Raw genomic sequence first — 15,000 nt, 5'->3', positions numbered from 1 at the left:
CCCCTCCAGCCACGCTCAGATGTGGGCGGAGATGGAGCTCCGAGCCCCTGTATCACAGAACTGGACTCTTGCTTCAGACCAACATCTGCATCTCCAATGGAGAGTGGTTCTCATTGGACACCTCATCACTGGCCTGTGCTTCCACCAATCACACCTCAGATGGGTACGATCCTCCAAGGCCCAGCCTAAATAATCCTGTCCAAACACACACACACACACACATACACACACACACATGCACACGTACACACACACACACACACACACACATTAACATGCTCACACACATGTAAACTCACTCACTGTACTGTTGTGAACATGCGTGTCTTGGGCCTCAGTTGGAGATTTGCGTATTCATCCCCACACTCAGGGGTCGATTGTAGCAGGCAGATCCACCATGTCCCCAACACAAAAGAGACAGCGCTACTGTGGTCCCTCCGGGTTCGTGCCACCACTGGGCTGTAAATATTGCAGAAATACCTTTTCCTCTTTTCTACTTCACGAATGTGGAGCAGTGGGGCGGTGAAGCGGGGCTTCTTTTGATGGAGACTTACATGAGCTGGTACTGTGTGACTGCAGAGATCAAAGCACCCAATCCTTTACAATGGTGAAGGTTTGCGGCGGGGCGGGTGTGGGTGTGAAGGGTGGAGGTTCCCCTCACATTCCTCTGAGCCTCAGTCTCCTGCTCTCTACTTTCTTATGCCCCCTGTCCGCTCTCTCTCTCTCTCTCTCTCTCTCTCTTTCTCTCTCTTTCTTCCTCGCTGTTTCTCCACTGGCTTAAAGTCAGAGTGTGTGGCGCTGGCGCTCATAAATCCAGTCTGGCCGCCGCCCTGCTGACAGGGGAACAGAATGTGGGTGTCAGTTTCAGACACACCTCTGCCCCCCCACCCCATTGCCCCCTGACGCTAATTCACCAACCCTGGTCAGAATGAAGAGCCAGGCCTGCTGACATCTGACTCAAGACCGCGACTTTCTGAAGGACCCAAAACAATCGGGAACTTGTGATGAATTTGGCCCTTTCAGAGGAGTCTGGCTGCAGTTCTTTGTGTCAAGCTGTTCAGGGTTTTTAGTTGGACAGACTCCTTGACATGTTCATATTCTAGTAACACAGAAAGTGAATGATTGTGCTCTGCTTAATTGATATCTCATTCTGATTTTAGAAATTCTGATTTTAGAAACGGTCTTTAAGGAAACGGCATTTAGTTCAGAGAGTTGGTCAATAAGAAAAAATATGAGAGACTTGACAGGAAAAGACAGAACAGTAGCAGGAGGCAGAAATGTTGGAGTGCATGGATAGCTATGCCTGGAGGGGGAAACAGCTCTGTGTGTGTGTGTGTGTGTGTGTGTGTGTGTGTGTGTGTGTGTGTGTGTGTGTAAAATCCCCCCGCCCACCTCCCACCGGCCCCGGCAGCAAACATCCTGAGCTTGTCAGCCAGAAGAGATGGAGAGAGAGAGCGAGAGAGAGAGAGAGAGACAGAGACAGAGACAGAGAGAGAGAGAGAGAGAAATAGAGAGAGAGAGAGAGAGAGAGAGAGAGAGAGAGAGAGAGAGAGAGAGAGAGAAGGGGTGGTGGTGGAGCATTGTATGAATCCTTATGGGTGCAACCTATATGACTCTGCCTCGGCCACACACAGACACACACACACACACACACACACATTATACACATAAAGAGGAATACACAAGAACATGCACAGACACACACACACACACACACATGCGCACATAAAGCACATGTCCCCTCACCCCCACATTCAGAAATGGTGTAAAGAAGCAGGTAGGTAACACTGATCGCCAGCTTGGAAGCAGCAGTATGATAATAAGTGTGTGTGTGTGTGTGTGTGTGTGTGCACATGTGTGTGTGTATGCGTGTGTGTGAGTGTGTAGGCATGTGTAGGCAGATATAGAGGAGTGTGTGACAGCATTTGAGCGTTTGTGTACGTGCCTGCGTGTATATTTTTGTCTGCAGTGGAGAGGGAGGTGTTGTGCTATCTGGGATACTGTGTTGAATAATACCTGTTCTTCCTATAGAAGCTTTCATTTACATTCCGACTGGCACTCACACAACACAAAACTACAGGGTTTAGAGTCAATGGTTAATGAGTCGTATTCAAAACGTGTGTGTGTGTGTGTGTGTGTGTGTGTGTGTGTGCATGCTCTTGGGCATTACATACACCACCTGCAGGGCTCTTTGAGTCAGACATGTGTTGCACTGTTTCAGGCAGCCGACACACTGGGGCATGCCTCAGTTCCCCATGCACCCACTCTCTGTCCGACATGTTCGCTGAGCTGGAGGATGTTGCCCCTCGCACTGGGTCCTGTCTGTCTCTGGACCACCCTGACTGCAGTGACACAGGCCCCACCTCACCTACCACAGGTAGACCTCTCCATACCACAGTTACACCTTCACCTCACCTACCACAGGTAGACCTCTCCATACCACAGTTACACCTTCACCTCACCTACCACAGGTAGACTTCTCCAGACCAGATATGCCTCGATGAAGGTGTATCTAATGTAAACTTATCCATAAGTAGGCTCATCCATACTTTATTCGTCCGATCTACAATAAGTGGACATATTCAGAGCACTGAGCACTACAGCATAACTATCACATGCTGGCCTGACCATACCCGTGTTTAAACCACATGTTTACCAGCCTTAATTCTTTCACTCTGGTCATTTTTATACAAAAACAGGACTGAAGTGTCTATCAGTGTGACAGTCCATATGTAACTGTTGCTATTTAGTTGGATAATAAGGTTTTGCTCTCAGTAAGAAGCAGATCTTAGCTCCATGGTGTATGACCTTCTATTCTTTTGTGTAAACCTTGTCAGTAACCTCCTCTCTGTTCACAACATCTGAGAGCCACCAGCCAGAGCCCAACAGTCCCTTTGTTTTCAGATGTGTTTGTTGTTGGTTCTTTAATCTCTCAGTTAGACTTCTTTGCTACACTGCCGGATTGTTTGTCTTTGTGCATGTCTGTGTGTGTGTTTGTGTGCGCGTGTGTGCGCAATGACTTGTTAAACATTCAGACAGAGGAACAACATTACATGGACCAATTTGTCCCTTAACAAGGTGTTTAAAGGTGCATAACTAACCAAATGACATGACTTTCTGACCTGACCTTCTGACCTCTCTTTCTCATTTACAGATACAAGCCATGTCTTTCTCTCTCACACACGTACACACACACACACACACACACACACACACACACACACACACACACACACACACACACACACACACACACATTTTGAGTAATTTAGGAACACCACTTTACTGAAGGCACCTTGGAGATAGTCAATAGTGCAACTGTTAACACGCGCAGTAGGTGTTAGCCATCCATTAAGACTTCTTCAGAGCTCAGTGACACTACTGGCTGTGTGACAGATCACTCTCCATCCATGAAGCCACGGAAAACCTCCGGCAACACTGCGAATAATCTCAGGAAACACTACCAGTCCATAACCATCTAAGCATGGCAATGCAGTATTGAGAACCCAAACAGTATTCAGAGAGAAGTGGTCATGTGATCATAATCTGACCATCGAAGAATGTGGTTGAGGATTGCTGACAAACTGTGCATGTGGGCTACAGTAAGACAGCTGGGCTACAGTAAAGCAGGTGAGCTACAGTAAGACAGCTGGGTTACAGTAAGACAGGTAGGCTACAGTAAGATAGCTGGGCTATAGTAAGACAGGTGGGCTACAGTAAGACAGCTGGGCTACAGTAAGTCAGGTGAGGTACAGTAGGACAGGTAGGCTACAGTAAGACAGCTGGGCTACAGTAAGTCAGGTGAGGTACAGTAGGACAGGTGGGCTACAGTAAGACAGCTGGGCTACAGTAAGTCAGGTGAGGTACAGTAGGACAGGTAGGCTACAGTAAGACAGCTGGGCTACAGTAAGTCAGGTGAGGTACAGTAGGACAGGTAGGCTATAGTAAGACAGCTGGGCTACAGTAAGTCAGGTGAGGTACAGTAGGACAGGTAGGCTACAGTAAGATAGCTGGGCTACAGTAAGACAGGTGGGCTACAGTAAGACAGCTGGGCTACAGTAAGTCAGCTGAGGTACAGTAGGACAGGTAGGCTACAGTAAGATAGCTGGGCTACAGTAAGACAGGTGGGCTACAGTAAGACAGCTGGGCTACAGTAAGTCAGCTGAGGTACAGTAGGACAGGTAGGCTACAGTAAGACAGCTGGGCTACAGTAAATCAGGTGAGGTACAGTAGGACAGGTAGGCTACAGTAAGTCAGGTGAGGTACAGTAGGACAGGTAGGCTACAGTAAGACAGCTGGACTACAGTAAGACAGGTTGGCTCCAATAAGGCAAGTCTATCTAATGTAGAGTCAGATAAGAGCAGGCACAAGGTAGATGTTTCTAAAATGACTAGTAAGAATACGTTATACAATATTTATATTTTTTTAGATATATATTATATATTTGTAGAATAAGTCAGTGTATTACAGTGTATTTTACATTTACATTTACAGCATTTAGCAGAGGCTCTTATCCAGAGTGACTTACAAAAGTGCTTTGTCATTTGACTCTTCACTGTTCTATGTATGTTATCACCATGTCTCCTGTGCTGTAGACATAATGGAGGGGTTATTACCATGATATGACACACCCACACTGATCTCTATATCTGTTGGTCTCTAGCTGTCGCACTCTCTCTTCCTTCCACCCACTTTGACACTTTGGCACTGTTTGCAAACACACACATACTAAACACACACACACACACACACACACACACACACACAAACTCGCATGCATGCACACACACTTCCTGACCTAACAAGATGAAAACTGTAGCCTGAGGTGAAAAAGTCACTTAGATTAATCCCTGTTTGGCCAAAACGACAGTCATACACTGTGGCTCGGTTTGATTGACATGCATGGGGGCGGCGTACTGCTGAGATTATGGGCATGGCCTATGAATTCCCCTCTGAAGGCCACACCCACTTAGCGTGGGCAGGTGATTTGCATAGGCAAGAATCCCATCGTCACAGAACAGGGTGTGTCTGCTAGCGCAGAGGTCTCGGGGAGTTACAAACACTTAGGGTGAATTTCACACCTTATACATTTTCACACACATATTCTTAGTCATTAAAGCAAAATTAAAGGTTCTTGCTGACAGACACAGTCACTGTGAAACTCTGTGTTTCTCCGTGAGCACAAAGACAAAGATTTTAAAAAGATTTAAACAAAGATTTAACATGTTTGACAGTTACAATATTCTTGAAGCAATAATTCATACAATATTCATATGAATGTGGCTAACAATGAATGACGGATAATGGGGGAAACTTATGCTCAGTGATTTGCTTAATGCTATGGACCTCAACATTAATTCATTCATACCCATTTAAAGTAAAATATTCCAACAATGGTACAACGCACTGGGAGCAATGTGAACACAGTTACAGCTCTGGGTTACACCAGTGAATGTTATCCAGCGCATTTGGTCCAGTTGAATCCTCCTCCTCGTTTCCTCAACCTGAAGTAAATGTTCATTTTGCGACATGTCTTACAGATCTAAGTCCTGGTTTGGCTGCCCTGACTGTAGCTTGTGACTCCAGTGACCTGGACTCTCTGTCACGCGTCCAACTCCTGCTTCTGCAGGAGCGGCGGGCCTCAGAGGGGCCCGAATCCCTCCCTTGGCCAGAATGGAAAAGTCCACCGGAGCAGTGGCCTAATGAGGAGTCTGGCCTGAGAGTGTGGAGCATGGGCATCCCCCAGCAATATCAGAGCACAGGTACACAACCTGTCATATAGTCCGCCTAGCAACACCTGCCAAATGCAGGTGTGTGTGTGTGTGTGTGTGTGTGTGTGTGTACCTGATTGCATGTATTTTTGTGTGTACATGTGTGCATGTGTGCATATGTGTGCATATGTGTGTCTGAATTGTGTCTGTGCTGTCTAAGTACAAGTGTATGTGTGTGTGTGTGTGTGTGTGTGTGTGTGTGTGTGTGTGTGTGTGTGTGTGTGTTATATGCTCCTGTGTGACCTGTCTAGCACGTGCTTTTATGCGCAATAGCAAACTGACACATTTGGTCGTGTTATCACCACGTTTATCTGAACACAGATTACCATGTTTGCGGTTAAGACCAACAACAACTTGATTGCCTTTTAATAAAACTCAGAAACAATCGGTACAAAAGGGGAGAGAAAAAACCCCAGAGGAAAGCCGTTGGTCCAGGCTGGGGAAAGTTTGCCATCATTAAAACTTGAGTGTGTGTAAAGAAGGAGAGAGGGGGCATTAATTGACAGGTGTGGCAGACGTTGGCCGTCCTTGAGGGTAATGTCTTTACGGTGTGAGGGAGCGCGTCTGGCCCCGGCGGTGCAGGCTTTGAACTACCGACGGTGAGCTTCTCATCTGCTCAGCGCACGCGGCGCTGGGACCTTCATCGACACCATAAAAGTGGCAGCGCTTTGCACCTCCAAAACAGGCCTCTCATTGAGGCCGTGAAACAGGCAGGCCAATGGAGATGAAACGCGGGCCAGGTTTATGATTAACACCCAGCTTGCGTTTGCCCACACGCCAGGCCGGGACTGTGGCCCCCGGCAGGCCGGATTGCGAGATGAACCCATTGTACATTGTTCTCACCCGGCCCTCAGATAAAGAGAATAAAAGAGACTTGGGCCACAGCTCGGCGGCCCGCTTTCTGATCTTCACTGGGGATGTTTCGGTGTGCTGTTAATCTCTAAAAGTCTGGCACAAAACACAAATCTCGCATATGCAAAAGGAGCACGGAGGATGCATGGAGACCCATCGTCTCTCAAGGTGTGTTTGCACTGGGTTGTGTGTGTGTGTGTGTGTGTGTGTGTGTGTGAGTGTGTGTGTGTGTGTGTGTTTGTGTGTGTGTGTGTGTGTGTGTGTGTGCACCTGGCACGCTTCAGGTAGACAGGTGCTGCAGTGAGTTTGAGTAGCTGCAGTTCTATCAGTATTTACAGAAGGATTATGGAACTCCATCCATGACGAACACATGGCTTTACTGAGTGAGGCGCGTGCCTCTCGCTCTCTCTGTCTGTTGCTCTCTGTCTTTTCTATCACTCTGTCTCTCCCTTGTTCTTGTTTCAAGAGTGCATTTAGGTCTGCCTCTGTGTGTGTTCTGTTCCAAATGTGTGTCCTGTGTGTGCAGAGTATTATGGACCTGTAATCTGCACTGACAGCAATGTTCCCATCAGGCAACAGGAGGACAACCAAGGAGGAAGCCCAGTGGTAAACAAGAGTCCCCTACATCATACACATGTACACACACACACACAGACGCACACACACACACACACACGCACGCACACACACACACACACACACACACACGTCCACACACATGCATATGCACACACACACACACACACACGTACACACACATGCACACGCACACACACACGTACACACACACGTACACACACACACACACACACACACACACACATATGCACACACATGCATACACACAAACTGACAAAGGGGAGAGGAATCTGTTAGTAAACACAACTTTATGGCCATCATCAAGGCTAACAGATTGGAAGGGAATGGGGAATTCTGTATTCTGTTGAGAGGCAGGTGTGTGTGCTTACGCCATCGCGGGTGGGGTGGGGATGGGGCAGAGGTTGTGGCTGTTAGAGTGGAGCTCGAAGGAGGGAAAAGTCAGGACCTTAGATCCTCCAACCCCACTCACGTCCACTCAAAGCCCTGCCACTTGAAGGCTAATTCTGCCAAGCATTGTTTCAGAGCGGACATGTTTAGAGGGTGCGCTGTGGTGCGGGTTAAGGCAGGGTCAAAGGGCAAGGCCCCGGGAGGAAACGCTAGCAGCGGCTGTGAGCTGTGAGTGCAGGTGCCTGAGTATATAAGAGGTTATTGATCTTCATCCTTTAAGAAAGTGGGAAAGAATTTGCCCGCTGAGAAAGTGAACGTGTTAAAAGCCTTGGTTACTTCTGTTTGAGAGTTTCACGATAGAGTTTCACAAAAGAGTTCTGCACAAGAGAGTGCAGCTATCAAGAGAACAAGCGTTAGCATCCATTATGTGTTTTACATTTCCCGTTATGCTGAATAGTGGAGCAGATCTCTAAATTGCACACACATGCACGTGCACACACACACACACACACACACACACACACACACACACACCTATCAACCCATAGCCCCCATGATTGTGTGTGTGTGTGTGTGTGTGTGTGTGTGTGTGTGTGTGTGTGTGTCTGTGTGGTGTACCTATAGCATACCTGCACTGAAGGCATCTCCAGATCTTCTTCCTCCTGGTCCCTAAGCTCAAGTTTTGATGATGATAGCAGTTTCAGAGACAGCGTCTCCTGTGGGGAACAAGGTGCTTCTCATTATGTCTTAAAACCTTCCAACTGTAAATCTGCTGCCTGTTCACTTTAAACAGCTTTTCATTTCCTCTTTAAATATATTTTAATCATTATGAAATCAATAAGTCACTTGATGGACAAATTATTATGAATGATGGACAGATTAGTTTGAATGTGATACTGTTTGATTATAACTGGCACATGCAACAAGACCACAGAATTGGCGATTTGTCAAGTTGAAAGTTTTGCTTGTGTTAGCAACAACAATAGCTGAGTCTGATGCAAAAGTATGTCTGGATCACTTAGAGCCTTTCAAAAAAAGTGCTGTGAAATCTAATTAGGTTTTGGGCTTACAAATAATAATAATAATATGTTGTGTATATATAATATTATTATACACAATATATTAATATATAATATAATATAATGTAGTAATATGTTGTATATATAATATAATATTGTTGTTGTGTGATGTTCTTTAATTCACTGGACTCACGGTAGCTCCTGACAGTTCCTCTTGAGACCTTTCTTGATGGTCCTGAGATCTCCGAACACCACAGGCACAACTAGTTTTAGTGTTCCATGTTGTCCGAATCTCCATCTCTATATCCTCCTAATACCCATCTCCATATTCTCCTCATTTCCATCTCCACATCCTTCTATTTATTGATCTTTTCAGCTTCCATGCACAAAGGTTTCTATCATCTGGGTTCATCACCCTGGGTTCACCATGGTGATGCTACTGATGATGAATAGATTCTGGGACATGGTCGTACCATTTCTTAGGCACTTTTAGGCCAAGATGTCTGCACAAGGACCAGTACAGATAATTGCCTACCTTGTTGTTTCATGTCCTGGACTCTGTAGGTCCACCACTGTGCAGCCTGTAGTGCTTTGATTGATGGTCTCCTATGCTATGCAGACCTAAGATGTTCTTTGCTTAAATTTTGTACCAGTACCAGTACCAGTACCAGTACCTGGTACTGCGCTACGATGATGAGGCTTCCTGTCTCCCGCTTCAGGCTGGTGCTTCATTGCTATGGGCAACTGCCTTCCATGCTGATGAACGGTTGTTTGAGCTTGTCAAAGGTTTGTCCATGGCCTCGCGCTTCTCATTCTTCTTTTACTCAGCTCTTCTGGAATCTCAGCTGGGTACACAAAATTCCCTCATCAGAGGATAAGAGCTTAATCGTCAGTCTCTCCGCCTTCTTAGCGAGAAAGTGCTTGGCTTTGCTGTCCTCATACAGCATCAGTGAATTTGTCTTGGCCAAGTTTGACACTGCTGTATGTGGTCATTAGGTCAGCTAGATAGTTTGATGTTGCTTAGTGTACAGACATGGTACACACAGGTGATCAAGAGCTTTCAGGCCTTGAAGTGCAACCTCTGGATCTCAGGTTTGGTCCATTTGATGACACCATAGCTGAACGTGGGAACTGGCACCGCTAGGCTGTCAATTGCGGTGATCTTGAGCACAAGGCAGATGCAGTGAAAGAACTCCTTTGCAGTCTTCTCCTTCCATCTCAGAGTGCTGGATGTCATCAACACTCTCATCAGCACCAAGGTACCAAGGTTTGCCATCTTTGAAGACAACCATTGCATATTTCTTGAGTCTGAAGTCCATTTGGATGTCGACACTGAACATCTTAACAATAGTCGGTGCATTGCCGAGCTGATATGTCCTTGGTGACCAATTGAGATTGTTGAGCTTGTCCAGGTACAGCAGATGGCTATCTGTCTTCTGCTTGTTGACTGCATATCCTAAGCCCTACTGTTATAATACTAATCATGCATTAATCACATGGTTAAACATGCTACACTATGCATATGAAAATTCACACTTGGCCATCATTAATTGTTAGGCACTGAAAAGACAGTATCACTGTTTTTAACAGTGTTTTAACAGTGTGTTTTAACACACTTCCTTAACCTAGTAGTGAGACACATTTTACTTATATCTAAATTTCATAATTATTTAACACCGGACATATGACCAGAGCATTGTTTCTACACAACACGCTCAGGGTACTTTTAGAACAAGCAAATTTTCCAATTTTGGTGATGCTGTCCTTTCTGGTGCCACCCAGAGCCCGCAGTCAAGCTGTAGTTCCGCCCCCGTACCTGCAGTTCCTGCTTCTGCCACCAGGGCATCCCTGCCTGCAGTACACTTAAGCCCCATAATCCCCACTGAGGGCCTGCTGACCTCCCCCACTGCCTCCTTCTCCTGTGTGGCAGTGACCGTGTTGGAGAAGCTGACTTTAACGAGAACAGGAAGTTTTCTTCTCCCTCTTGTTCTCTCTTTCTCTCTGTCCCTCTGTCTCTTCCTTGTTGATTATTCTTATTCAGTCCTTTATGTGTTTGCACACAAGGATCTCAAGGCCCAACCTTTTCGCGCGTCTGTCCCCGACGTGAAGGTCTCTGCAGCAGAGCAGATGGTTTCCACCGTTGTGATGCAGGATTAATGTTCTGGCTGGCTCAGACAGCGCACATCTACATCCCATGCCCATGTCTAGTCCCTATCCCCTATCCCCTATCCCCTATCCCCTATCCCCTATCCCCTAGTCCTTAGCCCCTATCCCCTATCCCTTATCCCCTATCCCCTATCCCCTATCCCCTATCCCCTAGTCCTTAGCCCCTAGCTCCTATCCCCTATCCCCTATCCCCTATCCCCTATCCCCTATCCCCTAGTCCTTAGCCCCTATCCCCTATCCCCTATCCCCTATCCCCTATCCCCTAGTCCTTAGCCCCTATCCCCTATCCCCTATCCCCTATCCCCTATCCCCTAGTCCTTAGCCCCTATCCCCTATCCCTTATCCCCTATCCCCTATCCCCTATCCCCTATCCCCTAGTCCTTAGCCCCTAGCTCCTAGCATTATCCCAGCAGTGCCAGTTTTCTGTTGGTTCCAAGCAAAAAACGTACTTATTAACGATCTTCTATGTCAACTCTAACTCTAGGCTGGGAGCAGTCAGGAGAAAATGACCTTATCTGTGGCAGCTCTCTCCACCAAATAGGTGAGTGGCATTTGTCTATGAATCATAAAGTGAGGTAGTCATCTCCAATAAGGTGTTAATGGGAAAAGGCTTTGTTTACACATCAGTTTGTACAAACAGTGTTGCATCCACAGTAGTTAAAAACAGTTCTCTGTTCTTTGTTGGAAGAATCGAAACAGAATAAAAAAACAATTAATAGAAGGGAGGTATTTATCGCAAGGAGGAAAAATAGAAGCATTTTGCCTCAAAAAGATGTCACCCCAGTAACCTTGGTGACAGTGTGTGTGCTTTGGCATAATAGCCCTCCCAAAGGCCAAAGACGTGGTCACTCACAGGGTCAGTCTGGGGTCAGTATGAGGTCACCCCAAGAACCACTGGACATTGAAGAGGCCTCAGCGTATCTGAAATGTTGGACATGAGATTACCAGCTCCCACTGAGAGGACAAGCTGGGAAGATTGTGTGGATTATCACTGGTGCATACGCTATTAAAGAATAAAGGCACACACTGACCTGCTGGTGCTCTGGTGCAAGAATGCAATCTGTGTGTGAAATGGAAAATCATCGAAAAGAAAAATCAAACAGCAAAGCAGTGACACTTTCTGAGCTGAGTTCAAGTCAAAGGTGCATTCAGACTCTTATGTATATACACAGGGGAACATCATCTTTAGGATAAATAAAATATCATAAATATCATCTATAAATATCATTGTAACTTTATATGATGTTATGGTGGCTCTGCACACTTCAGAGCTCAAATTCCTTTGCTTTAACTATTCATTGAGGAAACTGAATCACTTCAACTCACTTTTCAAGTCTAATATGTTAATGTGTCAAAAATATTTCAGATGGAGTACATGACTCAGTTCTGAAACCATGCGTAAATGTAAGCGTTTAGGAATCGGTTCAAGGGTGCAGGCCTCGTTTGCGTCCCTGTCAGCGATCCGGTTTGACCTTTTGCTCTCTGTGCTCATTCTGGATTCATTGGTGTCCTAATCTCTGCTCCCAATGCTCCAGCCATTCCCTGTCATTCCCTGTTCCCTCCCGCACGACCCGGAGTCTTCACACAGGTTTTCTTTTCTCTTATGGTCTTTAGCATTCAGCTGTAACTGAAGATGTCACCCAGGCCTGAGAGTGTCACCCATGGTCCGGTGCCCACAAAGGCCCGCTTAGATGAACTGACCCGGCCGGATTGTTCCGGAAGACACCGGGCCACTGTAAGAGCAGATTAGGGGCGTGGATGAGAGAGACGGAGAGGGAGAGATTAGCTGTGTCTGCAGAAACCGTTGTCCAGACCCCCTGACCCCCCCCTCTCCATCCAAGACCACACACTGACACTGTGGCCATGTCGTTATTGTTCTCCGACAGAAACACTGTCGCTAAAGGCTCAGGGCTTTTGTCTCCGCCAAAATCCTCCATCGTTTGCACAGTGGAAAATCCGGATACCGCCGCTGTGATTGGCACTTGTCAGAGCCGACAGAAAGGGATGATATGTTGCCCGGAAAGCACAATCGGGCCTATGAATAATAATCGCGGAGGGATTTTCTTATTCTTCCTCCGCGACTCCCTCGATCCCTCTATTCTTCCCTTTCGGTGGAGAGGAGAGGTGGAGAGGAGGATCTGGGTGGCAGGAGGAGCCACAGATTGGCCTGCCTGCACTCATCTTTTTCTCAAACACACAAAGAAAAGAGATACACAGTTGACCTTCTTGCTTTACTCTGGTGGACTGGTTGTTGGGATTTCCACACAAGAGGACAAGCAGTTTGTGTGGGTGTGGGTGTGGGTGTAGGTGTGGGGGTGTGTGTATGCTTTGTCCCTGGTGGCCTTGCAGTGGAGGGTTAGATGAAGGATTTGACACTTTCAGCCAAATCCAACTATCTGTTTCTTTCAGACAGGCTGGTTGATATGGTAACCTGGTGTGGGTATGTGTGTGTGTGTGTGTGTTTTAGATGGTTTCTAAGCAAGTCAAAGCCTTGTTTCCATCTTTGACCCTGCACTAATCAGAGATGCACACTGGAGGATTAGGCCGTGTTAGCAAATGAATCCTTACTGGGAGAGTAGGACAGACGGCCCGAAATCAGCTGCCCTGTTGAAAACAGATTTCACGCACGCAAAAGCTTGGATGGAAAGGACTGTTTAACCAAAGCATCAAAATACTAGAAATAAGATAAATAGTCTGGTATCAGAAGTAGGGTCACCAACAACTTCAGAACCTAATAAATACTTTTCCAGCCATTTAAATACACAAAACATCACTGATGGCATTATTTAGTTACTGCATTAATATTTCTTCAAATCAGAAACATTTGCAGATGCACATTGCAGGCCTACAGGAACAGTCAATCGTTAACTGGCATGCCTCATTTGCTGTGTTCTGAAAGCATTATTTTGAAGAGACCGAGACATTTGTTAATTTGTGCAGGGCCGGTTCAGGCCCAGAGGCTCTGAGGCACAAAGGCGGATAAGGAGAGAGCAGATCTGGGCTGGGCAGAGGCCGATATCTGAGGAATGACAGTTGGAAACTCGGTCAAGAATCATGGGCTGCTTAATGAGACATACTATTGCCCATTAGACTGACTGGCAACTGCATGGAAACTACAGACAAATGGGGACAGCTTACAGCATTTTGACGGAAGGTAGCCAAGGGCCATCAGTCTAGGTAATGACACGCAGCACTGTGGCTAGTCTACATAACAGTGGCCAGGACTATAGGGCATTTTATTTGGCAGGTATGTGTAATATAAACTATGAATCAAGCACATCTGTAATTTAAGATATGTTAAAAGAATCTAATTCCAAATAGCACACATGTCCAACATGTAAAGAGTGTGTCAATGATCAGACACAATAACTTGGTTAAAAATTATGTTGAACTTTTTGGGAAAAGACGGAAGTTGGGACATGCGTCATCTCAGAATAAGCTTTGCGAGCAAGAGAAATAAATGGGAAAATAAATGGGAGTGTAATTTAGAATTAGCAAAATGTGTCTTTTGAAGACTGAAACTACACAAAGTAAATAAGTTTTGTTCACTATATTTGAACGAATGCATCTGAAATGCCTGCGGAATCTCTGGGACAGAAATGGTTTTTCCCAGTTTCAGAGGAGACACAGCAGCAAAACACAGCCTCCATGCACAGATGCATGAGCCATCATTGCCAGGTTAAGAGCTCACCTCTGTTCTGCTTCTTTGTGTCTGGGTCATTTTAGTTAGTCCTAACACGGGCACAAATCGTGGGCCACTAGCGAGTCGGCTTTACAGGAGCAATTTGGCAAGACTTTGGGGGAAACGTTATGGGTTTGGAACAGGAACTGGAATGAATGTGTAAAAAACCTAAAAGGACATGATTCACTTCTGAAAGGCAGAAGGGGGGATATTAAAATTTAGAAATGAAAATGAAAATGAATCAAGTGTAAGAAATTTTTCAGCATGTAGGAGATATTGTACTATATTTTGCAGACATTGTTTTATAAAATGAATGTATTCATAAATCCAGTATACAGCATCTGTATTGTGTTTTAATCACTAATAACTTACACTTACTTTTCACGGACATGGCAATTTATATCAGTTTATATCAACCATTTATAGAATAATAAGCTGGTTGTTTTGGGGTGCTTTAGGCCCCAGAGGATTTGCAGAGGCATCAGTGCCAGAGGGCACCGTGCAGACGTTGGTATACCCAGGA

General features: G+C 45.9%; 1 protein-coding gene across 11 annotated transcripts in view; it reads left to right on the top strand.

Annotated features, from left to right (window-relative positions):
* LOC113584595 (uncharacterized) overlaps window positions 1–15,000 on the top strand; it is a 51,865-nt gene that overhangs the window by 16,450 nt on the left and 20,415 nt on the right. For 9 of the 11 annotated variants that reach the window (XM_081722517.1, XM_081722525.1, XM_081722523.1 and 6 more), the window contains 7 exons: window positions 1–163; window positions 2,222–2,377; window positions 5,541–5,762; window positions 7,150–7,229; window positions 8,235–8,340; window positions 11,280–11,336; window positions 14,936–15,000. The exon at window positions 1–163 is cut by the window's left edge; the exon at window positions 14,936–15,000 is cut by the window's right edge and continues 205 nt beyond it. In XM_081722517.1, coding sequence (XP_081578643.1) covers window positions 1–163; window positions 2,222–2,377; window positions 5,541–5,762; window positions 7,150–7,229; window positions 8,235–8,340; window positions 11,280–11,336; window positions 14,936–15,000 — 849 coding nt within the window. The remainder of the gene's footprint in view (window positions 164–2,221; window positions 2,378–5,540; window positions 5,763–7,149; window positions 7,230–8,234; window positions 8,341–11,279; window positions 11,337–14,935) is intronic. The other 2 variants (XM_081722518.1, XM_081722519.1) reach the window with 2 other exon arrangements.

Source organism: Electrophorus electricus, chromosome 11, assembly GCF_041902795.1.
Source record: "Electrophorus electricus isolate QZ-2024a chromosome 11, ASM4190279v1, whole genome shotgun sequence".
NCBI classification, from domain to species: Eukaryota; Metazoa; Chordata; class Actinopteri; order Gymnotiformes; family Gymnotidae; genus Electrophorus; species Electrophorus electricus.
Note: the sequence above shows the minus strand (reverse complement) of the source record. Positions and strands in the feature narration are given on the sequence as shown.